This window comes from Chanos chanos, chromosome 1 (assembly GCF_902362185.1).
Source record: "Chanos chanos chromosome 1, fChaCha1.1, whole genome shotgun sequence".
NCBI classification, from domain to species: Eukaryota; Metazoa; Chordata; class Actinopteri; order Gonorynchiformes; family Chanidae; genus Chanos; species Chanos chanos.
Genome location: NC_044495.1, coordinates 33736213 through 33763221, shown reverse-complemented (window position 1 = coordinate 33763221; position 27009 = coordinate 33736213). Strand labels below are relative to the sequence as shown.

General features: G+C 40.8%; 3 protein-coding genes across 3 annotated transcripts; 2 read left to right on the top strand and 1 right to left on the bottom strand.

Annotated features, from left to right (window-relative positions):
• Positions 1-305: 305 nt before the first annotated feature.
• slc25a44a (solute carrier family 25 member 44a) lies at positions 306-3405 on the bottom strand. Its single transcript, XM_030781635.1, has 4 exons — positions 3263-3405; positions 1761-2447; positions 1233-1360; positions 306-560 (listed from the first exon to the last, which is right to left on the bottom strand). Exons 2-4 carry the CDS (start codon positions 2392-2394, stop codon positions 369-371), a joined length of 954 nt encoding a protein of 317 aa, XP_030637495.1. The 5' UTR covers positions 2395-2447; positions 3263-3405; the 3' UTR covers positions 306-368.
• Positions 3406-4384: 979 nt separating this feature from the next.
• On the top strand, positions 4385-19194 carry ireb2 (iron-responsive element binding protein 2). The gene is made up of 22 exons (XM_030770279.1): positions 4385-4417; positions 7161-7253; positions 7605-7770; positions 8232-8369; positions 8453-8677; positions 8778-8847; positions 9088-9271; positions 10412-10551; positions 11002-11173; positions 11282-11382; positions 11620-11736; positions 12986-13145; positions 13262-13397; positions 14028-14112; positions 14278-14434; positions 14919-15043; positions 15267-15371; positions 15471-15613; positions 16329-16476; positions 16860-16982; positions 17390-17575; positions 17677-19194. The coding sequence occupies exons 1-22, from the start codon at positions 4393-4395 to the stop codon at positions 17788-17790; spliced, it is 2913 nt and encodes a 970-aa protein (XP_030626139.1). The 5' UTR covers positions 4385-4392; the 3' UTR covers positions 17791-19194.
• An 871-nt stretch (positions 19195-20065) lies between these two features.
• psma4 (proteasome 20S subunit alpha 4) lies at positions 20066-25490 on the top strand. The gene is made up of 9 exons (XM_030771263.1): positions 20066-20122; positions 20788-20813; positions 21221-21263; positions 21526-21688; positions 22675-22752; positions 23135-23223; positions 23299-23429; positions 24567-24690; positions 25257-25490. The coding sequence occupies exons 2-9, from the start codon at positions 20811-20813 to the stop codon at positions 25409-25411; spliced, it is 786 nt and encodes a 261-aa protein (XP_030627123.1). The 5' UTR covers positions 20066-20122; positions 20788-20810; the 3' UTR covers positions 25412-25490.
• Positions 25491-27009: the final 1519 nt, after the last annotated feature.

The following is a 27009-nucleotide window of genomic DNA, read 5'->3' as shown; positions in this document are numbered from 1 at the left end:
CATGGGTTACACCTGCCATATAACCTGAACCCTGTTATCACCTCATGCTTTGTCACAAACACTTAGACGTTTCTTAGTGATAGATCACAGCTTCCAAAATATACAGAATCCTCCGAAAAAGAAAAAGAAAAAAACTGTGTACAGTGTACAGTGACACAAGTCACAGTTCTTCCTTTCCCCTGCTTAACATAAATGTCAAAAAAAAAAAAAAAAAGCCCATTACGTGACCTCATATTAAAATATTAAAAAGGCAACAATTTTTTTTAAAAAAGACTCAGGGGGTGCATGCCCATGAAACGGTGGCTGAGGTACAGGAGGCCCGAACTGGGTGTATAGTTCAAGTTTGTGCCCTTCTTCCATTCAGCTCTTTACCAGTGTCTGGAATCCACGAGCTCAGGCCTGAGGCTCAGCCTCTTCAGGGTCTCGTAACCCACCACAATAACGATGGCTGTTGGGGTGGAGGAGATGATGCGGGCTGACAGGCCCTTGGTAAGACCCCAGGCACCCTCCTCTGCCATGAGCTGTTTGAATGTCTCGATGACAGAGGATCTGCCTTCCACCTAATACAAAGAGCAATGAAATGAAGAAATACCAAGATATATTAATGAGAGCCACAAAAAAAACATACACAGTACCGGTGTCCTTTAATCAGCAACCATATGAAAACATGATTATATTCTCTAAAGAAAACCAAAGATTCTCAAACCAGAAAAACAGGCTTTGCTTTGCTTTTAGAATGACAGGACTATGGAGTGTTAGAGAACATGCCACAAATGTTTCAGAAACTTCTATTCTGGTTATGTGCCGTCAGCTTTTGAATGGTTCACCTGAATTAGCAGACATGTAAATACTTAATTTGAAATGACAAATTATGCTGCCAGTCACTGACTGACTCACACAACACCTTAAGGGTGGCAGATGAGTGCCTCTCTGCTTAATTCCACATAAGAATAACTAAATATCTCTATGACTTAAGATCTCTCTTAACCGTCACCATGCAGAAGCTTTGGAGGAGGTGTTATTATTACAAAAAAAACATTAATGTTAAACACTTTTTTGAGAAATAAGTAAATGAAGGAGCTATTTCCCTGATTTTTAACCAACCCAATTTTAATTCGGAGCACTGTAGGCTTTTATCCATTCATTGCATACAACTTCCCATTCTGTCAGAGTGTGTAGCCAAAAAGAACTCAGACAAGATCTAAAGATAAAATAGGTAGTACTGGGTTCACCTGAACTCTGGCCCTGATCACATCCATGGGGTTGGTGATTGTGGAGGCAGTGGCAGCAGCCATTGGCCCAGCCAAGGCCTGCAGCACCAGGTGAGGACAGTTACTTGGTGCAAGCTTGGACAGCTGCTCTGTTGAGAGACAACAGTAAATTCATGGCTTGAGTTATGCATGATCTCAGCCTGTACATGATGTGCTGTTCCACATAAATGTAAAAACAAGACATCGTTTGAAAATGATTAATAAAAAGTGTTTTTTTTAATTGAAAAAAAAAAACACAATTCAGTCATTTACATTGAAACTGACCACTATCTGATTATTTTTATAATTGCAGTATGGTTTCAAAGAACACACTTTTCAAAGTCTGTCAAGGTGCCTACCTTTAAAGGACTGAATTGACTGACATCAATCTATTTTTTTTCTCTTTTTTTTTGGTAATTTTTTTGGTGGTTACCTATTCATTTTCTTCCCCGCTACATCAAAACAAAGCATGTCTTTTGCTGACTAAAAAGGAAAAATACTACAATTTACCTGCATAAAAGTGATAAAAAGGCCACCAGACAGCACTGTTTGGGATGTACGTGAGGAGGGAGGCCACGTAACCCCTGTAGAAGCCCCGAAGGCCATCTGCCACAAAAATCTGCATGATTATGTCCTTCGTCTGACCAAAAGTCACTTTCTGCTTGGCCGCCGCCATCATCATCTTGGGCTTGACCTTAAATCGGGTGAGGTGCTCACCCTGACCTTGCATCATGAGCTGTTGGGAAACGACATCAATGGGCACCGTGATGCTCTGGGCCACGAGCGACGCTGACCCTCCTGCCACCAGTGACTTGAGCGTGTTGTTGGAGGTGTGGTAGGAAACATACTTTCTAACCAGCTCATAGGTTGTGATGTAAGCCTGACCTGAAATAAGCGTGAAGGTGTTCACCATGAAGCCTCTATAGAGGCCACGAACCCCCTCGGCTTTGAGAATCTTGCAGAAGGCATCAAATGTACCGTTGTACAGAGACCTGCCTTTCTGTACCTGCAGCCGAGTACGGATTAAAGTGAAAGGATAGACAGCAGCACGGGTGGTCATCGTCATGAAAACCCCCAGAGAGTAGAACTTCCTCTTGTCTAGGTCCTCCCATTCAATGATGCGAATGTTTCGTTTCTGTTGCATCTTGCCTTGTGGGAGCACAATCCTCAGTGGACAGACCACACCTCCCAACGACTCTGCAGATGGTAAGGTTTAGATGCACACATGCAAAGGTAAGTTAAAAAGCCATTCACTTCACATGGTCAATACAGTTTTGGTGCATCGTGTCATTTTTCACAAGACTGGCTACTGTTACTAAAGGTCTTCAGCTTTCCTTACTAAATATTGTGCAACAGTACGAAGAAGTAATTTTAAAAAGTCACACAGGGTCTCTACAACAGAACAAGCACTATTCGGTTCGCCACAAGGCGTCTTCGCATTTTAGACGCAGAACAACTGATATGGCAATATGCTCTGGAAAGGGACAATCATCATCCCTGCCCCGCAATATATACAGTTGTACAAAAATGAACCTACTATTTTCACTTTAGATCCAATTTTAAATGATTTTAAAATTGGATCTAAGATCGGCTAAGTTTGTTACACAACACAAACAATCCATTCAAGACCAGTTTCGTATAAATAGCCCTAGGACAGACCTAGTTGACAAACGAGATACTTCTCGCAACAGCTCATGCAAATCCGTTGTGCACAAATAAGACAGTACCTCACGTGTGTTATAACCTACTTCACTGCAGTAGTGTTATGCATGCAGAGAATTTGTGACCCCTTCGCACAATATTACACAATACAGCGTTCATATACAAACAAGCGACCTCCATCTGATTCTTAAGACCACCATGCCAGTAACTGATAATTCGGTCACCATTGCTTACATGTAACTGCAAAAGTCCAAAGTAAGAATTTAATTCATGCGCTCCTCAACTTTTACTGGTTAACAGCATATTTGACCTAACAGTGTTAGCTGCTTTCAACAAGAACACAGTGTTACCTTGTTAATTTGTCATCCTTCTTCCATTCCCATACAGTAGTAAGCAATAGAGGCCAGTTTACACAACAAAATTTAGCACATATTCTAACTTATTAAAAATAATCACGAAACAGTTCGTCGTTTTCGGCCTAGTTTACGAATGACTGCGAGCAACTCATGCCGTTCACTCCCTCTGTATGATTTGACCATTGCTACAGCGAGCAGGGTGAAAGGTCATGTCCGGTATTGAATTGTGCCGTCTTAAATAATCCAGCTTTGATGCGTGCCGGAATAAAATGTCTTAAAAATGTATTTGTCATGGAATAAAACGAGAATAATAATTACTGGCTAATGTAAAAAACACATTCATTACACAAGCAATGTGATGTCATGACACGCGGAAGTGTGACGAATCTATGTTTGTTCGTGAGCATCAGCGCCGCGTACATTCAGTGCATAACTTGTCCAGCCGTGCCAGACACGCTGCTTGACCTACTGCTTAACTTAATTCACGTAGTCATGACGAAACTTCACCACGTGCCAGTAAAGCCATAATGCATGCTTAGGTTGCTATCCAAAATTCTGGGATGTAGACTGCTTGACCACCCCACACAGCAAAGACAGGATTCCTTATGGATGGAGATATTTCTGCGTTGTTTTAAATGAAAAGTGCCCTAGACACTTGGCAATGCCAACTTCCAATAGGCCTCTAAATGTGCGTGGATGGTGTCTTTGTATGGCCTGCAGTCGAAAGTGCGGCTGTACTTTGAACTTCTGGTGTAACTCTCCTCTCACAGTTCAAGGTGCAGTTACTAACTATGTGTATCTAATGAATAAACTGCACATATGAAATTCAGCCGTGAATAGTCGACAAACATAGCGTAAAAATATCGGCTACAGTTCACTTCAAGTTAAAAGAAAACAAAGAATACTCTAGAAAGTTTCTCTCTGTTTCTCTGAGGACTGATCACCTGTAGTTTTCATGCTGCGGGACTACCACATCGTGCATTGACACTCGTGAGCTACACCGACGTAAAAATCAAGCGGTGGGCGTGTTGTTATGAAAAGACCAAGCTTACTGATTGGATGATTTTCAGAGAGGCGTTTTCATGGCCAGAACGAGTGAAGTCGTGTTAAATTTGGAAGTCATCATGGCGCTTACTTCAGCTGCTCTAGGTAGGGACCCTTCTTTTGAAAGCTGCGAGAAAAAAATACAATTCACTCTTAGCTTCTATCGACTAACATAAAAGACATTGATTAGACTATAGAATGGTAAAAGAAAGTGAGAATGTCTAAAGTACCCCAATATATAAACCCTTCCGTACTATGTGTCAGGGTATCTGCTTTGAAACCCTCTTATCTCGCTAACCTAGCTTGCTAAGTCAGTAACGTTAGCTTAGCTAACAAGCCACTAAATCTAACCAGGTGGGCTATGTTATCACGAAGGCATTTTCATGCTACTAGCACCGTACTCTGTCAAATGTGACAAGTCAGAATCAAGGTATTTAAATAAGTGTTGCTAAAAAATATATAGATAACTGTTTACTTTGTTATGCTTTGGAGTTGACCAGGTAAATTGCTAGGAGAAGTAAACTGACGTTACTGACATTGCCTGTTTGTTGCCTATAGCGTGCGACTTAAGCCTCCGCAGAAGCCGCTGATTGTGTGGAACGATGTGTTTCATCACGCGAGTATAATAAAACGCGTGTATTTTACATGACATTATGTTACTCCAAATTCATAAGCGATGTCAGTAGTTTTCAATGCAGCCAAGATACTCAGTGTGTATCATAACCGGCTTAACCATTGAAATTTAATAATTCACGCTAATCTGTCTACAACATTTGAGAAGGAGCATGGTAGGTTTCAGATGATAAGAAAATTGTGTCCCTCCCAGTTCTTATTGCTTCTGTCCCACTGTTCCCCTTGTGCTTAACGGCATATTTATGTCAGTTTGGTCAGTGCAATATGATTATCTGACTATATTTTGATTTTGGACACAACCGTGTCAGCCTTATTTATACTGTTTTATTGTTATTTTCATTCTGTAATGTCATTCAGATTATCAGATCATACAAAGCAACACGTCGTGTTTATTTACTAGCATTGTATGTCCTGTACTTAAGGCATGTTGTTTCTAAAGAGAGTTTAGTAGGAAAAGCAGCATCTCAAAGTTTTTATGTCAACACATGGTTGTGCATCAAGCTTAGGATAAAACAAGGGCGTTGTTTTCCTGAGTGTTGTTCGTTGTGTTTTATCACAGTTTTCACCTTAATATAAAATATATATCAGATATTTGCATCTTTTCTGGGTGAGAGACAGATGAACTTGGTAGAATAAAGAATAAACTTAAATAAAGACACATTTTCAGAGTCCAAGTGTGATAAACATGTTGAATGCATGAAATTTTGAGTGGTTTGTATACATGTAATATTGTGTACTAGTATGATTACAAACATAAACCATGCACAGACTCTTTTATGTCCTTTCCTGCCTGCATCAGAAAACTAAGGTTTTTACCTTATATATTCCCTTCAATAGCTGAATAAGACTTGTGTGAGAGAGAATTTAAAAGTGTTACTTAAAATCCCTTCGCTTTGTTCTGTAGGTGAGGCTAGATCTTTAGTGAGGTGCGGTGTTTCTGCATTTCAGTGCTGACAGTATCAACAGCCCCTGTGTCACTGAAAATCCACCATCACATGTCACCATAGGAATGAGGCTCCTGTCAAAATAAGCACCGTTTTGGTCTCACAGGACAAAAAAACCCCAAACAATCACAAGTCCAGGCTTATATTGTGATTCCTTTTTTCACTGAGTTCTTTTTTTTTTGAGGGGGGTTCTTTCAAAGCACTTATTGACATAGAAGTGATATCTCATGGTCGATCAGGAGATTTTGTCTCTCTAAGCTGCAGCCAAGTTTATCACATCTCCAGTTGTGGCCCATGGATTGTTTTTGTCTGCCAAACTATCTGCCACTTTAGGGGTTGGATACATTTGAATCTTCTATCAGACAGCTTTACTCTTTTTGTAGTGGACTTGATCTTGATTGCTGACATGGCAGTGGAAAGCAGTGTCTTTTTCTCTGAAACCAGCTCTAAGCTTGATGTCATCTTTGGTTTGTTTTCTTTCTTATGAGAGTGATTTTTTTCTTCCCATATGGTAATAAGTGACAAATGTATGCTATATATGTGTTTCCTTATTTTTACAAATATGGTGATACAAAAAAGCTATTTGATGCCACATGACAGCTGAGAAAAGCTGCTACTTTGCATGGCTTTATTCTTGTTGGAGTTTTGTATTCTTACTTTTTACTTGGAAAAATTAGCAAGATGTTACAGTATAGGTCCTTTTTCCCTTTTTTGAAGAAGAAGTTTGACTTTTGTCCAATTCTCTACCTTTATCAGTCATTTTATACATATTACTTGCTTGTTCATCTTTATCATGATGACATTGTCCTTTAGACTTCAGATCTGGTATTTTCTCACCAAATATCTCATGCCAACACACATCTCCTTTGTTCACTGAATAGACTCAGTAGCTAACTGTGCAGTGAATTGTGCTGAACAGGCAGAGGAGAAAGCTGAACAAAGAACAGACTGCATTTCTTTAGAATTCTTTTCTGAGGGAGACCAAAATCTGTTGGGCTTTGATCAAAGTGAATTTGGAGAGGGAGTACATTCAGATCACTTTATAACATTTTAGAAGACTCTGAAAGCACAACATTATCCAGAGTAAACAGCCCATGTAAAAAGAAGAATTGGTTTTCACATACTTTTGACACTTTGGGGTTGTTTCAGAACAGATTAAAGATTTATTTTATTTTAGCCTGTTAGGCCTGTTAGTGTTGCTGAACGAACAGATTGTTTCCAGTGGCAACCACTAATGACATTCCACCCTTATCTATTTCCTGCACTTACAGAGCATCCCTTCAGCAATTTGATTGAAAGCCTAAGTGAAAAATATGAAGATCGGAAATATTTCAGTTTACAGAAGCTCGGTGACTCTAGATATGGTGAGTACCTTTGTTAAACCAATTAAAAAAAAACAACAAAAATCTATGATTCAGTTGAAAATGATTTTGTGAATATTTTCACATTTGCTCATTAACTGCCAATAGTCAACCTGTCAGGAACAAGTTTGTGCCAATGCATTGGCAATTTTGTCAGTTAATAGTCATAGTTGTATACAAAAAGTGATGAGTCACAGACTTCATAGACCTGTTTGAGTAAGCAACATCATTTCCGTTTGAGGAGGGATGTTTCAGCTGTTGGCTGGGTAGAGATGAGCTCAGTGATAGTACATTTTACAAAAGCAGGGATAACGGGTAGTTGTGCTGATTCCCTGTTCACGTCCTGCCCCACAGAGAAGCTTCCTCTGTGTATCCGCGTCCTGCTGGAGGCAGCTGTTAGAAAGTGTGATGGCTTTTATGTGAAGAAGAAGGATGTGGAGAACATACTGGACTGGCAGCAGCAACAGAATGTGGCTGAGGTCCCTTTCTCTCCTGCCCGGGTCCTACTGCAGGACTTTACGTGAGTGTCCGCATTTGGTACACAGCCTGTATATAACACAAGACACTCTATGGTTTTAGTTTTGTTATCATTTTTGCATATTCTGGGGAAAATCTAAGTATTTTGCCTGAGAATTGTACTATTGGCATTTGGAAGTCAGATTTAGTAATGCTCAAAGCAAACAGTATTGTAACTTTTTGTCGTCATGGAATGAGATTCTCATTGTGCGAATTACAGTAACTTTAGAGCATGAAATATATCCCCCATGGTACGTACGGTCATGTTCTGTAGTTGTAGAGTTTCACTTTTCTTCTTATGCCTGATGATGGGTGCATGACAAATCAATTCACCAAGCCCAAGCTGGGATCCTGGTTTTGTTAGTGGTAGAGGACCAAATGCTCACTACGGTCCTGAGGGTTGTTTTAGACCATACAGACTGAGGTTTGTGTGTGAATGTGATGGCTCACTGTTGAATCCCACAGGGGTATCCCTGCCATGGTAGATCTGGCCGCTATGCGAGATGCCGTGGCGAAGAATGGAGTGGATCCCAGCCTTGTCAATCCCAAGTGTCCCACAGATCTCATTGTGGATCACTCCCTACAGATCGACTTCAGCAAATGGTAATAATAGATCTGCGGATTTTTTAAGAGATCTGTCCAGATAGTTATGTGTGTCTGTAGCTGATGTCATTTTCCTCTCTCAGTGCCATACAGAATGCTCCCAACCCTGGAGGAGGAGAGGGCCAGGGGACCCCGGTCCACTCGTCCCCTGCCAGACCAACCCTCCGTGGGGGACAGTGTGGCGATCAGAGGGGTGCATGTAGCAAGGGCTCATGCAGAGACCCGCCAGCCAGTTCAGGGCGAGGACCTGCCGTCCAAATTGAGAACACACCGCTTCTCTGTCCTTTCCACCTGCAGCCTGTGTCAGAGTAAGTCAGTGGCTTGCTTATACCACATGGTTAGAAAGTTGTCTTTTAACATACAGGCATATTTTTAACATGCAGATATCTCTATAATTACTCTCTATAGGGTCGAGACAGCGTTCAAGAACCAGGAAATGGAGCTCATCAGAAACAAAGAAAGGTTACAGTTTTTCAAGGTGTGTTGTTCTTCTTTTGTTTGTATTTTTAACCAGATTGCGAAATGTTCATCTGTTAGATCTGTACACCCCAGTTATTAGACACTTTGGGGAAATGAAACCAATGCGTCATACTTCAGGATAAAAAAAAATGAAGCTGAAAATGAAAAATTGTTGGCCCATGAGACCAGCCTACTGTCATTGCTTCTTTCAACTTCATTTTCTTTTAATGACCCTTTTTTCACGTGCTCTTTTCCACAGTGGTGCTCAAAAGCATTTAAAAATGTGAATGTGGTGCCTCCAGACGTTGGGGCAATACATCAGGTGAACCTGGAGTATATCTCAAAGGTAGTACAGGAGAGCGAAGGCTTCGTCTGCCCAGACAGCGTGGTGGGCACTGATTCCCACACCACCATGGTCAACGGCCTGGGGATCTTAGGCTGGGGTGAGAGCATCTCTGTCCTTATCTTTTTACTACAGCAGATAATCTCCTCAATTATGTAGGTTATGATGTTGGCTAAACCCTAAAGTGCCAACCAGGGTATCCAACATGCCTCAGCCATGCTGATATTGGAGCACAATGTGTTTTCATAGCTAAAGACAACTTATTTATAGACAAGGGGATTTTGCTCGGACACTTAAACATAGCGGTTTGTAGTTGCAGTCCACAAGTGTTCTAGCACCATGCTATCTTACCTGATTCAGCTTATCTATGAAGGGCTGAGTCCTCCACATGCTGAAGACAGTGTGCTGGTGTTTAGCATAAACCAAAGTCAACCATGTATCCTAATTACTGGAATTCAGAAACACTGTTTCCATGTGTAAGTTGGAGTTTTCCAACTTAGGAGCTAAGGCGAAGGCATGATTTTTTTTCAGAAGGGAAAGTCTATAACATCAGTGACATCAACAAGGTATATAATCCAGGAATGCACAGTAAATGGTTATGTCAAAAAGTCTCTCTCTACTCTGACACACTGAGTAAGCTCATCAGCTAATTGTCACGCCCTTGTTTAACTGAGACGGGAGCACAAGAGCAGGAAGAGGCCGAAGTCTCTCGAGGCAGAATTGGGAAATGTTGTTCTACTGAATTTACTTCTTTTTCTGTTCTTCTGTCTCATCTGTTCATCATAATAAAATAAGCAGATTTAATTTAATGAGGAATTAAGTGCTTCATTTTACGTAGTCAGATACACTGGAACGTACTGGTAAATAAAGAAAAACCTCATGTCGTGTGAACATATCCTGTCGGCACTGTTAGATTTTGATTTTGGGTTAATGACATCTGATCAGATCGTTTACGAATCCCTCAGGACTGTAACTATGGTATTTTCCTCACAAGACAAAGCATGTGGCATGTTAATTGAGGAATTCAACTTGTGCAGATCCACTGTGTTATAATCACGCTGATAAAGAATTCTGTTCAAATGAAGACAGACGCTTTGATTTATCATTGTTTTAACTTAGTCCCACAGTACCAAACCACATGGTGCTCCGTCCTCTCTGTCATAACACTGCTATTCATTTCAGTGTGTTACTTGTGTCCTGCAGACAACTTGATAAACATGTTAATCTCTGTCTCCCACAGGTGTTGGAGGCATAGAGTCAGAGGCAGTGATGCTGGGTCAGCCTGTGTCTTTGACACTCCCACAGGTAGTAGGCTGTAAACTAGTCGGATCCGTCAACACTCTGGCCACGTCCATCGATATAGTGCTGGGAATAACCAAGGTAGAGTGTTTAATTCCTTTTTCTTAATTTAGTGCAGTTTTCTTCATATCAAAATCAAATATAGTGTATAGCTAATCCACTGACAGGGTGCTGTGTGAAGGTCAAATGCAGGTTTAAAACGGGGTTGTAATGAGTAGAGGACAATAACAGGTGCTGGAGAGGGCAAGAAGCCATGGGGTTAAGAAAAGCAAGTTCAGTAAGTGCACAAGGGGTCACAAGTGCAGGCAAACAGCTGTTACACAAACTGTATTGCTCTCTGACATCGCAGTGAACTTTATCTGTTTTTTGTATATCTGGTAATACTGTTGGAAGGCAAACTGAAGGGGACCTTCTACCTCACCTTTGAATTTGTCACACACACAAAAAAGTTTTATGTCACACACAAAGTCTCACACACACACACAAAAAAACTTTCTGGCTCTAATGCAACGTACGTGTGGCTGTGCACAGCATCTACGGCAGGCGGGGATCGGAGGGAAATTTGTGGAGTTCTTTGGACCGGGCGTCGTGCAGCTGTCTGCTCCTGACAGGACGACCATAGCCAATATGTGCCCAGAGTACAATGCCACTGTCAGCTTCTTCCCTGTGGACAATGTCACACTTGAGCACTTTAAACAAACTAGTAAGTTCACACACCGCACCTTCTGACATGTGACTCGGTATGTTTGAAGGAAGTTTAGTGAAATGTTATTCATGATTGGATAAGATTTGCCCTGTTTCTATCTCTCAGACTTTAGTGAAGAGAGACTTGAAATCATGGAGGCTTACCTTAAAGCTATGAAGATGTTTAGGAGCTATGACCAGCAGACAGAAGATCCCCAGTACTCTCAGGTAAAGTATCACTTAAGAATATCTTGACATGGGTTAATGGTAATCAGACTCTTCACATATATAAAGGTATTTACTCTACACGTTTCATATTTACTGTGGTGTCCTCAGAACCATAAACTGCATTTGCTGTTTAACTTATTAAATGTAACCATGATCAGACAGAACATAAGCAACAAAACACTTGACCGTGTCAAATCCACCTGAAGAAATGTATGAATTTGGAAACCTTTTCTAAAGGTTATTGAGATCAACCTTGGCTCCATCGTGCCCCATGTGAGTGGTCCTAAGCGGCCTCAAGACAGGGTGGCAGTCAGCTGCATGAAAGAGGATTTTCTCAACTGTCTGAATGAGAAGGTGAGTCTTTAACACTTACTTCGAATGCCACTTAGCTGCGTTTTTTTTTTTTTTCCTTTTGAGGACTAGCAGTCTTCATTTGCTAGTTTTGATTTTCTGATGCTGTTATTCTTTTATCTCCTTGAGAGAGTACATCCCACTCTATGCACACTGACTGTACAGCTGATGTGTCAGTGTAAATGATTCACTTATGGGATGCACCAAATGTCCAGCCAGAAAAAATATTTGACCAAAAACAGCAGACATAGGACATTAGGTATATGTCTGAATGAGTAAAAATGCTCAGTGTTTTGACTGAAGATGTGATGATGCTTTCGTTGCTCTCCTGCGCTGGTTACAGAAGACTTGTTCAAACTGAACCAGCAGGCCATGCTGTCTAGACCCTGTTCCTGCTCTTTAAAAGTCAACGACAGCTACCCTCAACAGAGAACCTGTCAGTAGTATGGAACCATGGTTTCATACTACAGACTACTACTACACGGTTACATTAGTCATTTGCAAACTCTGTTCAGCTGAATTATCTAGAGATGGTACAACACCAAAGAACTTGTCCACTGTAAGTTTAATGCCCCTCCACCACAGTTTGACATGGTACAAAAACAAACTGGAAAATGAATGAAAAAATGAAGGTATTGAGCACCCCTCTAATTGGGCTTTGACCCCGGCCAAGAGCTTTAATTTCAGTGTGTCACTAGTTAATATGTTTCCTGTTGAGAGTCAATGTCCAGAGTTCCATGATCAGAGCTGCTGTAGCCAAAAGTTCATTTTTCCATTGGGATTTTGTAAGAACAGGACACACTGTACATTTGTGTTCTTATTGTGAGGAACAGGAACTATAAAAAATAGTGGAAATATTTTCCCAAAGAATGTAATATTTATAAAAATGCACAGCTGTGTATGTTTTTGGTTAAGAAAAACATTGCATTTCCCTACATGGGCAACTAAGCTTCATGTTGCTTCTCAGGGACAGAAGTATATCAAAGAAGATATTGTGCTTGCAATCATTAGGAAAATGCTGTTTCACTGGTATCATGCTACTTCACTTGAAAATTCAGTGTTTTTTGACCCACTTCCCCATCATGACATGACTTGAGTTTTTCTCCCAGCTCTCTTGAAGCTGACGCAAACGGGAAACTCAGTTTTCCCCCATACACATTGTTTGTAAAGTAGTTTGTAAAGTAGGCTTTTGAATTACAGTGTTTTCTCAGCCCTTTGCCACTAACTGTCGTTAAATAATCTTCTGTTTCAGGTTGGGTTCAAAGGGTTCCACATCGCCAAAGAGAAGCAGAAGGTCCTAGTACCCTTTCTGCACAAAGGAACAGAGTACAAATTAGCCCACGGCTCCGTGGTCATTGCCGCCGTCATCAGCTGCACCAATAACTGCAACCCCTCTGTCATGCTGGCGGCAGGTGAGCGTGAGGCCAGGACGGACCTTTCAGATACGCTGTTAATATGGCAACTGGACATAGAACCACTGAGTAAATGGTATGCAGTTACTGATATTTGCTGTATTTTTGATTGACAGGTTTACTAGCGAAGAAAGCCGCTGAGGCGGGCCTTACCGTCAAGCCTTACATCAGAACCAGCCTGGCCCCGGGCAGCGGCCTGGTGACCCACTACCTCAACACCAGCGGTGTATTGCCTTATTTAAGTCAGCTAGGGTGAGCCCAGCATTGCACCCCCACTTGTCACTCACTCCTGGATCACAGTTATAAATGTTTTCCACTCAGGACACAGATTTCTTTCCGTCACCACATTATTGGTGCCCTACAGTGACCTGACGCTCAACTTTAGTTGCACGGATGTACATGGTAAAGGAACAGACACTAATCACTGTGAAAAGGTTTAGAAAAGCACCAAGCTATCAAACAGCAGCAATAGCCAGCAATCCGCACAAACCATATGGACTTTCACCACAAGGTTTTGCCATTGCCAGATTTCGTTATCAGCAGATTTCTTATTGTCAGATTTGAACTGTTTGTGGTCGAGCTACTAGTTAGCGTACTTAGCCATGTCTCATGGTCTCTCACAGTCTGTGTCACACACCCCAAAAACAAAGAAAAATGGATAGGCTTATAAAAGTACTTACGACATTAGGCAATCTCTCAGTTTCAGAGCAGATCCTGAGAGGTTGATGACTTTTATTTCTCTGTTGGCTTGTGAAAAATTGTCACTGAGTCTAGATTTAGGTGCTGCTTATTATGGTCCCTAGAATAGCAGTGGCTAAGGTTTTGACATTGTTTGGAATGCACCTGTATAAATTGGCTTTGTGTACCCTGTGTTTGACCTAGGTTTGAGGTGATAGGATATGGATGTGCCACCTGTGTAGGGAACACTGCGCCTTTACCAGAAAATGTAGTTGATGCCATTAAACAGGTACTGATACTACCATTTCTCTCCTCTCTGTCATTTCCATCCTCCACAGTACTTGGGGAAGGTTTGCTATTATTTTTCTTTCACTGTTACACTTCTTTCAAAGTGATCAAGTAGCTGTGTTTTTTTTGTTTTCTTCATTAACCTGCCTCACTCACGGTTGTGCAGGGTGATTTAGTCGCATGTGGGGTGCTCTCTGGAAACAGACATTTTGAAGGGCGCCTGTGCGATTGTGTCCGTGCCAACTACCTAGCCTCACCGCCACTGGTTGTGGCTTATGCCATCGCCGGTACTGTCGACATCGACTTCGAGAAGGAGCCTCTGGGTAAGAGAGTGTTAAAGACGACCGTTCTGTTTCTCCAAGCCAACTTTTGGTGATGGTCCATTTTACTGAAGATAATGGTTTTCCAAAGTACTGGCATAAGACAGTACTGGCATAAGACAGTTTTTTGAAGAGCAGTCATTACCCAGTCTTGTTTATTACCTTTGGACTTCACTAAGATAATTGTTGTATGCAGACACAACATAACATAAAGAAACATAAAGAAATGCCTAGGTCTGCAAATAGCCAACTGTAACCTGCTCTTTTTCCTTAGTTGTTATTGCTCTATTCTCATATTAATGATTTGACATGTATAAAAATTCACTTGAAATTAAATGATCCTTTAAAGGTATTAGTCGTGTGGAATAACTCTTTGCTAATTTAAGAACCGCATTTGCAGCACAAACAGCACAAAGTGCTGTTTATTTGAGTTGTCTGCTAATAATTGTGTTTGTCTTTTTTTTTTTTTTTTTGGTAATGTTTATAGGGGTTACCTCAGAGGGGAAAGAGGTGTACCTGCGGGATGTTTGGCCTTCTAAAGAGGAAGTCCTTCATATAGAGGAGCACACCGTCATTGCCTCTATTTTCAGGGATGTGAAGATTAGGATGGAGGTACGATGATTTATGGAGGATGTGATAGTGTTGGGAGGGCGTGATTTTGCAGATCTTAAGTTTTGGAGAACAGAATACCTCTCGTTGCATGATCTGATCATAAGTGAGTTAAACGTTTTGTGAAGTGCTCATTGGCTCTTTTTGCATTTTGTTGGTAGTTCATGTTAGCATTTTTGTCGTTTCTGATATTTGTGGTTCATTTCTCATTTATGCTCATTTCCAGAAAGGAAGCAAGTTTTGGAACAACCTTGAATGTCCAGAGTCAGTAATGTTCCCATGGGATCCCAAATCAACGTATATTCGATGTCCTCCCTTCCTTAACAAATTTGTGAGTTTGCGCCGCGAGATTTTCCCAGCCATATATGACACAGTACAGTACTGCATGGAGTATCCTCCTGTGATGTACCATATGTATGCGCCTTCGCAGGATAAAGAGATGTCCGGTCCTCAGTCCATTGAGAATGCCCATGCTCTTCTCTTCCTGGGAGACAATGTGACCACAGACCACATATCACCTGCTGGCAGTATCGCGCGGGTCAGTCCAGCGGCCAAGTACCTGCAGAGCAAACGGTGAGAGACTGTCTCTCTGATCATACCAGTCCCTTCTCACCTGTCAACTCTTAGACGAGGCATTTTTCCAGTATACAGTATTCGCCGTACACCTCATGGTTTGTAGAACGTCATAATAGTCTAAGGTCAGAAACATACCAAATGTGAGAAATATATGATCTCCTTCACCGTAAACATCCAGAGGTTATGTTCCTATCAATGACTGACAGGTGAAGACATGTTAAATGTGAAAGATATAATTTATTTGGTTGATGAATTGAAACGATGGGGATTGACTCAATACTTCATGTGGTGAAGAGTGTAATCATTTCTTCAGATGATGGTGACATGTTTGATAGGGACCTGGTTTACGAAGGGCATAATTCATCAGCTGTGCCAACGATTGATTACGTAGGAGGAATGGGTCAGAAGAACCAGTTGTCACTTAATTGCTGTGAAGTGTCTAAGCTGATTTTTTTGTAAACTGTCAGTTAACATTTTTAAATTGCTGTAAGAAATCCACAGAGCAGACCTGAAACTGGTCTGTGGTGGCTCAGTATGGACCGCATAAACAAGCTTTTTGGTTTGTCAGCATTTATATCAGCCACTGACCAGTTGAACATGAAGAAAACAATGCTCTTGTTCATCCTTACCATTAAACGGTGTGAAGAAGACTGATCTTTTTATGGTTGTAAACATAACATGTGATGTTCAATTTCTTTAACCGTCCTTTCAGCCTCACCCCTCGTGAGTTTAACTCTTACGGTGCTCGGAGAGGAAACGACGCAGTGATGACCCGCGGCACATTCGCCAGCATTAAGCTCCAGAACCGTTTCATAGGCAAGACCGGCCCCAAGACCCTGCACATTCCCTCTGGTCAGACAGTGAGTATGACCGTGACTGGACACCAGTCAGAGAGTGCCTGTACTGCAGCCGCTGGCCCAGTCGCTCTTATCAATGCCTGCGGTTCTGTTAGCGCATGCCCAACTGTATTAGTGTAATACGGTATTTCAAGCTTTAATCTACTTGAGTCGCACTGGTGGGTCAGTATGTAGCTCATTGTACAGTTGCTCTGTTCAATATATAGAGCTTGAGGAAAGCTTTCTAAAATGAGTAGTGAAATGATATTGACAGAATAATATTTTCATTGGCTTGATTTGTATAGTAATATTTAAAAAGGTAAAGGTCTGGTAAGTGTGTGTGGGAGTGCCACTCTTACGTATTTTATTTTCGTGCGTGTGTGTGTGTGTGTGTATGAATGGTGCAGATGGACGTTTTTGAAGCTGCAGAGCGATATCAGCGAGATGGCATTCCCCTTATAATCCTGGCTGGAAAGGAGTACGGCTCAGGCAGCTCTCGTGACTGGACAGCCAAAGGTCCCTACCTGCTGGTGAGTGGCCCAGTTTGTAATTTATCTGGACTCAGTCATTAGGTGTAGTTGCATGAGGAAAAGTCTCAAGTTATCTGTGGGGACTCAGAGTTAGCTTGTCTTTCGTGGAATGCTCAAGGTTTCCATTAGACTTCAAAAGAGTATTATCTGCCCGCCAGTACCAGAAGTCTGGCAATGAGTTAAATCTGCCTTGATGCATTAGGCAGCTCATTCATGGTGTATTGTAGAGGTGGAACACCTAGTGTTCATTAACTTCATTAGCTGATCAATGTCTTTCTTTTTTTTAATTTAATAAAATCCTTTTCAGCATGGGTAACCTTTGGCCTTTGTCAGCTGTCCATAGCAGTGGAAGGATTTGTTGAATGTTAGAAGTTGTTGAAGGTCGTCCTGTGGGTTTTGATTAACAGGGGGTGCGGGCAGTGATAGCCCAGAGCTTTGCCAAGATGCATAAGAACCACCTGGTTGGCATGGGCATTGCCCCACTGCAGTTCCTCCCTGGAGAAAACGCCGATTCCCTGGAGCTCAGCGGTAAAGAGAGATTCACCATCACAATCCCAGAGGACCTTTCCCCTCAACAAGAGCTCACAGTCAAGGTACCGTCTGGAACCCCAGATGAAGCCAAATGCACTTTGTTTGTTCATGATCGTCTTGTTCTTCCAGTTTCTTGACGTTTGTGATATCCTGTTTTTCTCAGACGAACACTGGAAAGACCTTCAGAGTCAGAGCGCTGTTTGAGAACCAGGTGGACGTGGCATTCCACCAACACGGCGGCGTCATGAAATACGTGGCACGGAGAATGCTTCAGTAGCCCCGCCCACCACACCAAGGTCATTTGACTGGCGCAGCGGAACGACACTGTCTCTCTGGTTCAAAAGAGAAAAAGAGAAGTAGAAGTGCAGGGTGGCTTGACACAGCGTGCAAAGGCTTCAGGAGTGATCGGTCTTTGTTTGCTTCAGTGCTGAGACTGGACCAATTTTGCCGCAGCCCCTGTAAGCAGGCCCCGCCCTCTCAGCAAGCGTGCGCTTGTAGTGCTGACATCATCCATCCCAGTGCATCGGTCCCCACGGACTCATCTGTCCTTGCACTTACAAATATGTCCATTTACCTCTGTTTGGGATGTCTGCTAATATCTGCTCTGCAGTACATTGTTGAACTTTTTTTTTTTCTTTTGAGATTTACTGTCAAGTGTCATAATTAATGGTGCTGAAGTTAAAGAGAAACTCAACGTAATGCCCTCATGAGTGGTGCTTCTTGAAGTGATTCATTCACAAAGTCATTATCGCGCTGCAGTTCACGAGCAAGCGTACTTACCTTCATAATGGCAAAAAAATTGCTAAAATTTCATATGTACCAAATAATAATTTAAAAGAAGAAGCTGATGTGTGAAATGTCTCACTAAAATGTTTATCTTTCAGTCATTTCTTCCTTTTCCTCTTGTTCTATTATGATTCATAGTTAGTTTTGCCATGCAAATTTTTTACCTCACCTACTGCTGGCTACATTAAAAGGCACTGTTTTTTTTCTGATTCAGTGTATGTCTCTTCTGAAATGATGGATGGATTGAACCTATGGTTCTTTGGGTAATGCTATATTGTAATAAATACAATACACATGAATGAGTATTTCTTTAGTGTTTTGTCTTAGGCTGTCCACGGAGGCTGTCACTTTTGTTCTAAAGAATAAAATTGTCGTCCACAGTGAACCTTATTATTACAGTGGTGTTTCCTTGCAAACATTTTTAATGTCACTCCTGTCCATTGCCAAAGCAATTTTCCACAAGGAATCTGATATGACCTTGATTCACCTTTAGTAGTCCAACTGCATCGTGGGTATTTGTTGCCTTGATATACGCTGCTTTTCTCCACATTGTTTCATATTGGTGTTGAACCATTTTGACAAGAAAGGACAATCAAATCTGTATTTCAGTTGTACATCTCATCATCCTATTGTAAAATCAAGTTGTTGTTTTTTTCAAGAAGCATGCACTTTCAACAACATGGTGAATTTCGGTCTACAACACGACTGTGATGTTATTGATTCCTTTTAGTCATGTTTAGCAGATGTATGATTTTTGGTGGCAACTGAAACAGCATGTGACTGCAGCAGTCACAGAGAAGCACTGGCAAAGGGGAAGTGGAGGAAAGAGGCTGACAGATCATTCTGTTCCGACTTTATCCTGTTATTCTTTTAATAAAGGATTACATATTTACAACCATGTTTGGCATTTGGCTGATTTGACCTTCGAGTGTCAGTTATTCTAAATAAATGGATTGTTTCTCTAATTACTTTAACGTCGGTGTCCTTCACTGTTTAACAGTGGTGTTTACAGTTAACTTTATATTCTCAGAGACACTTTAATCATATGTAACAGAAAAAATGAGGTTGAGAATGAATCACGCCTGGGTAGTTTTGTTAGCCTACAGTTTAATGGTATTGTACAATATGTCAATCTGGATGTTACCACCTCCCTCTAAACAGATGATGGATCTCTCTGGATAAGAGGAATGAATTTGAATGTAACTGTTTTTAAGGGAGGTCCTGAAGGAAGTGGAGCAAAGGTCACTGTATTGGGTGTTTTAATTCTATATTCTTAACATATGATTTTTTTCCCCTTTGCAGCATGAGTTTGACTTTAAAACCTGTGTTGTACATGCAGCTTGAGCTCTAAGGTATGCTAGTGCTACTGTAGCAGTAGCAGTGGCTATTACAAGGAACATGGAGGAACAGCAGTATGTGCATTTCTCCTGGCACATAAAGAGACTCAGAGACTCAACACTTGCTGTCCTTTTCATTTACGAGATTTCAACCCTGGAGTTGCTTCTTATGAATGTACGAAGCATGCTGAGCAACTGTTGGATCTAGTATCTGAAGGATGTGATACTTTCTGTCTAACCAATATCTTGTCTGTAACATATGTCGGAGTCCAAACGACTAACTATTGCCCCTCTCATTTCCTATTCTCTCACGACGCGGCCTTCATACTCCATCCCAGTAGGTGGCAGAATGCGCCTCTGCAGTTGTAGCGGCACTGTTATAATTTCAACTGAAGTATACGAAGAAGAAGAAGTGACGTCTAGCCAGCACCGGATGTAAAACGCAGGGAACGCTGAAACACAAGAAGTGCTAAGTAACGCTGGAAGGTAAGTTAGTTTAGTTATTATATAGTTTAATAAACAACCATAATCTTGTCAAGGAAAATGCATAACATTTACAGGAATGAATGGGACGATGAGCAAAATTGATGTTACATGGCAATTATATAAGAAGCTTTGTGCCGTATAATTGATGCTGCTAGCATCTCAAAGTTGCTGCTTCATCATGCTCGCTTTCATTGAGAACAGTGAAGTTGCTTGACAGTCCGCTGTTCGCTAGCTTCAAACTCTGCATGTATTTTTCGTTTTACATATGGTTACGCTTTAACCACTACCCATCACTCAAATTGTATGTTTAGCATAGAGTGGTGCGCTGTATTGTTGTATGCAGTTTTTTTTTGTTAGAGTCTGCTGGCTAGCCATTTCATCCTGCTCGCTTTCTGTTTCAGTTTCCTCTGTCGACAAATGACCACTGTTCTGTTTTTTCCTGACAGTTGAATCCTCTGTAGCTGTGATATGAAATGTGATTCATATTGTGACATATTGTAACATTCGTATTGTAATTAGTCAAAGCGGTGTTTATAAATTTACATTTCAGCAAATGGAGGGGAGGACATGCTAGCCTCTTGAATTTCGCTGAAATATGTAGTTCGTGGTAGAGCGTATCTTAATGGAGGAATGACGGTATTTCTTTCTCCTTTTTTAATTTACAGGTGTCATATGCTAATAAATCACAATGGTAAGGCACTTTAACTAAGTATAATGCGCAGTTGAGCACTGTATTTATTCAACTAAATGAATTACATTGCCTTGAGTGACAGTTGAAATGTTTGATTTGATTCAGTGTATCCTGCATAATATCTCTCGTTTTAAAAGGCTATGACATCAGTTTTGAGTGGTAGGATAAAGGGCTCAGTAATGAGGATTTGGGGTTTTAACATAGTGCATGACAGGTGCTCTTTAAGACCAGACCCCAACAATGTCTCTTAACCATGAGGTTGCCACAGAGGTGTGCAGCCTCTAACACAGTAAATAATAATTAAGGTACTTTTGATTAGTGCATCAACTAAATGAATAAGTATACATGCACATTTTTAACTCTCATGTTGTATTTAAAAATATGAAATAAATCTTTTTTTTTTCCAGTCTCGGAGGTATGATTCAAGAACGACCATCTTTTCTCCTGAAGGCAAGTATGGGGTTTTTTTTCCATAATGAATTGGGCTCAGAGATTTATTCTTGCTGTTTTATCAGAAATGCCTTATTCTAGTCTTGCATATTTTTGTCTTAAAATTACCTATACAGCAAATGGAGCAGCAAACATTCAATGATTAGTTGCTTGAAAAAGTACTGCAATTTTTATTTTATGCTCCAGTGACCTGACAAACAGGCTGAAAAGTTCACTAGTTTCCACCCTGTCAGTTGAACAGTATTGCTTATGTCTGTGCCAGGCCGCCTGTACCAGGTGGAGTATGCAATGGAAGCCATTGGACATGCTGGTACATGCCTGGGGATTCTAGCCAATGATGGAGTGTTACTGGCAGCAGAGAGGAGGAATATCCACAAACTACTGGATGAAGTGTTCTTCTCAGAAAAAATCTACAAACTGAATGAGTGAGTAGTGCATTTTATTTGTTCAGTGGTTGTTTAATATGTACTTGAGTATTTATACCATCATCAGGCTGGACAGTATGATCAGAAAACAGTGACTCATTTACCTCAACAAAAGCAAACACAGGGATAAATATTTATATATTTTTATTTTATGTGGTGTGCAATATTGGTCCTTTCCATTATCTGTGGTTGTTAGCTAGTTTAAACAATAATGTCTCTCAATTGCTTATTTTTTACAGAGGGTGTCTCAGAAAAACAATTTAATTTAACTTGACTCATAATTTGACATGAAATATTTCAAAATATAGGTACGACTGTGATTTATCTTAAAAGAAAGAGCATCCACGGTCCCAAAGTGGTGCACCTCATTAAGGCATTGTTTAACAGTGCAGAGATCTGTCATCCATTATCAGGACTTCATGCTTCAGATCTCACCTGTCACACATACTTTTGGTGACAGGGGGTCTGTGGGAACACAGTCAGCCTTGTTCCCCTGAGTGGGTGAGCCAGCCAGGATCCCTCTACCCCTCCTGCTCAGTAGTGGTCACTGATGGTCAGGTGTCCATGTAGTTGTGTGCAGAATTACGTGAATACCACTCTCCACTGATGCGTTCTCGATGCTTGATATTATAAAAAGCCTATGGATAAAGCAGTCATGGATTTCACACATAATGGAGAAAACACGTGCTAGTCTCATGCACCTTCCCTGCCGTGGCTACGATGATGTTGCAAAATCGAGGATTACAAGATTGCTAGTGATTGGGCAGTGAAAATTGAGGAAAATGACTTTATTAACAGTAAAAAAAATCAGTATACCCTATTTTTTGCATATCACCATCTGTCTCTCTTTATGTTTGTCTGTTTGTCTCAAACGCCCTGTGCAAGCTGCCTTTACTTGCATGGTTTAGAACATTAAGACACTGCAGAATGTGTTGTGGTTACTTGCTGTGTAAAAACCCATAAACTGATTTGCTGTGATGTTGCAGGGACATGGCCTGTAGTGTTGCTGGGATAACGTCAGATGCCAACGTCCTCACCAATGAGCTCAGGCTGATAGCACAGAGGTAAGAGAGTGTTTAGCTGTCTACACACGTGCATTAGGATTTGAGTTACATTAATGAAAATGATATTCAGGGCCTCTGGTAGCTGTATAACACATTTTCTTGTTTAAACTAACGTACTACTGTCTTATTTACCCCGACCGCCTACTGCATACATGTAGAATAGTGTACAAAAGGCAGGAATTGCTGAGTCTTAACAGGCCAAATTTTAGTTGTGCTCAGAAACGGTCAAACAGCACATTGAACGGTGAAAGGTGTTGAAGTGTGTCTGACAGGGCAGTGAATGTGCGTAAGACCTTAGAGCTTAAAGTTATGATTCAGTTCATGTACTCTAACTAACTCAGATACAGTGGATAATAACGTTTGTGTATGTGTCTGTCTGTAGATATTTGCTCCAGTACCAGGAGCCAATCCCCTGTGAGCAGCTGGTGACTGCACTGTGTGACATCAAACAGGCTTACACACAGTTTGGAGGTAAACTGGTTCACAGAGTGTACCCTCTTGATATTGTTGTTGTTGTCATGTTGACTAACTCTTTTCACTTTGTAGGGAAGAGGCCTTTTGGCGTGTCTTTGTTGTACATGGGCTGGGACAAGCACTATGGGTTCCAGCTGTACCAGAGTGACCCTAGTGGAAACTACGGAGGCTGGAAAGCCACATGCATCGGAAACAACAGTGCCGTATGTAGCCTGATACTGTTATATACACTACATAATACAGGCAGTTATCTTTATGTCTCCATCATGTTTTACATATTTATGGACATTGATGACAATCATAGTTTGTTTGGTCTAGGCTGCAGCATTTTACCATTTTCATTTGGAAATAATTACTATTCTAACAATAGTAAAAATACCGTAATTCCTATAACATCAGCACGTCACTATTTTCTGACTTTCTGTTGTGCATTTTGCTCTTTGTGTACATGTAGGCGCAGTGAAATTCCTCTACTGCAGAACCTCTTTTTTTGAGTTGAACTACTGATGCTAGGTAGTCAAGAATAGAAGCCCTCAGTATTTTTGTTTACTTTCTGTTAGGCATTTTTGCAGTTTGACTTATACATTTTTTGCATTTTTGTCTTGGTTCAGAGCATTGCTGATTAGCTTCTTTAATTATTATAATTGACTGCACATCCCGCACTTTACTAGCAGGCTGCTACTGTTTATGTCCTGTTTTCAAGATACCTCTAATGGTGTGTGGCGTGAAGTAATGTTTTCATGGGAGAAAATAAATTTTAACTTAAACTTTCATATGAATGTATACTTTCAAATTAAGTTATTTGAATGACATTAATCATTCAGATTAATTGACAATGTAATCAATAGACCATTCGATTACAAAATAACTGTTAGTAGCAGCCCTAAAATATATTACTGAATAGAATAGAACACTGTTAGCACTCTCTCAGAAACTGCTGAAGAATCTTGCACAGGAAACAATTTGGTCATTCAAAATATTCCAATCACTGCTATTTTTGTCCCCTGACTTTTGATAAAGATCATGGCAGATAATCCATTTCTATGACTCCTTTTGGGGGGAGATTTACATAAGACCTTCAGTTTGCACTGACTAAGGCGATACCAGTCTTTTGACACTAGAGAGTGCCCATGCTCCAGTGTTGACCTCATGGTTAGCAGTACTCTCTTATTCCAACCTACCCTCTGAAACAGTGGAGGGCAGTTAGTAAAATTTCAGTGACTTTAAAACAGTATTAGATTCAACCATTATAACTGCTGCTTCCACATTTGGCACCCATCAGTATGTTATGTGTGTTTTCCTCTCATTTCAACGTGTGTGTGTGTGTCTTGTTTTCCCAGGCGGCGGTCTCCATGCTGAAACAGGACTATAAAGAGGGAGAAATGACTCTGTCTGCTGCTCTGGCCCTGGCTGTCAAAGTGCTGAATAAAACCATGGACGTGAGCAAGCTGTCTGCAGAAAAAGGTATGAGTGTGTGAGAAAACACAGACCACCTTACAGACTGCAGGATGATCTGCCCAGCCACCTGAGGCATGCACTACACATGGCCAAGTGGTGGTTTCCATTTTAATCAGAGTGGTCTTCATTTGTACTCACAGGAATGAACTGAATATGTTAAGGTTACTGGACAACGAGGTAGATTATTACATTTGTTAAAGCAGAGATTTAAACGAAGACCTGTGATTTCAACCAGTCAGATGTCAGGTTCATATTCTCCCATTGTTTCCAGCTATGAGGATACCATTGTTGGCGTTTTAAACTCCAATACAATGAGCGACAGACTGTATCATACCCACAAACAACAACATGTATTTGTTTTCAGTGTACTCAGATGGGAAACATAGTGCGGTCTGTGTTTAAGTGTACACAGTTCTGCCTAGATTGAAATGAAACCAGTACCTGTCAGCAAGTGAGAATCTGGTGATACTGTTGCATATAGTCACATGTAGACGCAGGCTCAGATCAGAGCCATCTCTGAATGTCTTTTCTCTTTCCTGCACATCCCTGACTGTCTCTGTCTGTCTTTCCAGTGGAGATTGCTACACTGACGCGAGAGAATGGGAAAACCAGAATCAAAGTACTGAAACAGAAGGAGGTAGAGGAGCTCATTAAGAAGCATGAAGCGGAAGAGGCCAAAGCTGAGAAAGAGAAGAAAGAGAAGGAGCAGAAGGAAAAAGACAAATGAGAGCTTTCTACTTCTGCTTTTCTTAACAGGGGAAAAAAAAAAGTTTTGAATCTTCAATTGTACCACACTGTCTGTCTGTCTGTCAGTTTCTTTAATAAACCACAACAAAATGTGTCCTGTGAGTGTGTTTGCCTTTTGCAGATGTTGTGTCAGCAGATTCATTCTGAGCAGAAACTCTCTGCAGGTGTAATTCATTGTCTCAAAGCAGTATGATTTGTTCAGACAGCTCTGTGTTAAATATTATCAGTCTAAAAAACTGTAAGACGTGCTCTGTTCTCTGTTACCTGTTGTGCACTGGACATCACGTTGGCCAGCACTGACGCAGAATGAACCTATTTAAGGAGATGTAACATACAGATATACTGTACCCAGTACCAGGCTCTCTTAAATGCCACACTGTACCACTCTGGTGTGGTCAGTTGGATAGTTACGTAACTGTGATATAAACACATTAACTCTGTGGTGTTCTGTAACCAATGTTCCTGCAGGTGTGTGTAAAGATATATAAAGGCCCTGGATCGATGCCTGTGTAATAAGCCTACAGTAGAATACTACCTTTGATTCAGTGAGAACATAAGTGCTTATTTGCACAGTATGTACTCAGTTACTTAGTGATGTAATTAACTAGACAGGCATAGGTTGTTAAGTCAACCCAATGTTTAAAATATGACCTCTTGATCCATTAAAACGACAGATGTCCCGAGAGTCCCCGTCACTTGGCAACAGGGTCAAGGTCATGCACAATTTGTAACAGCCGCAACAGAGCCGGTCAAGAGTTTAAAATGAATGAGGTTAAAAAGTAGGACAATGAGAGCTTAGAGATCTAAGGTGAAGACATACTGCTCAGTGTAGCAGGTCATAAAACTAAAATAGCAAGGAAGATTAAGAAGCCTGGGCCAAGTACCAGTGTCCTCTTACTCAATAATATACACCTGCCACAGTGAAAAAAACGAAAGGCTTTCTACCACAGTACTGAACACAAAGCACCTATTCAGTATGTGTGAGTCAGCCTAGGAACATGGATGAAATGCATCTGGATTTTGTTTTAAATTCCTCTGTCGGTGAGAAAAGGTCATAATTAATGTGCAAAATTCTATGAAACAGCCTTACCACTGGCCTTAACCTCATAGCCAGTGTGGTGTTACTCACTGCTAAGGCTCCCCTTTTAATGAATAATGTTTTAAATGCTGTGGCCATGCAGTGACTTGATTATTGACAGTATGGCTTGTAAACATCCATATTTTCTTATCCTTTTTGGAACCACTTGGCTAGTTCTTTGTCTTGCAAAATGCATATATAAAATAGTGAAAGTTCGAAGAAATGATGCACATTACTGTTGGAATACATTTTTCCTTTTATTTTTTTTTCCAAACATGGAGAAAAGTTCAAGGTATATAAGTATAGATTGTCTCTGAATGATTACCTGTATCTGTTTACTGTAAACAAAATTCTACACTATAAAGAACATTCAATCAAATCAGTCAAGATAGACAAAAATAAATCTCAAGAAATGAACAGAAACTTCCTCCGTAAGTATATTGTCACAGCTCAAAAGTAACTATGGAAACATAAAAGCTGTACACATGCAGAACTACAGC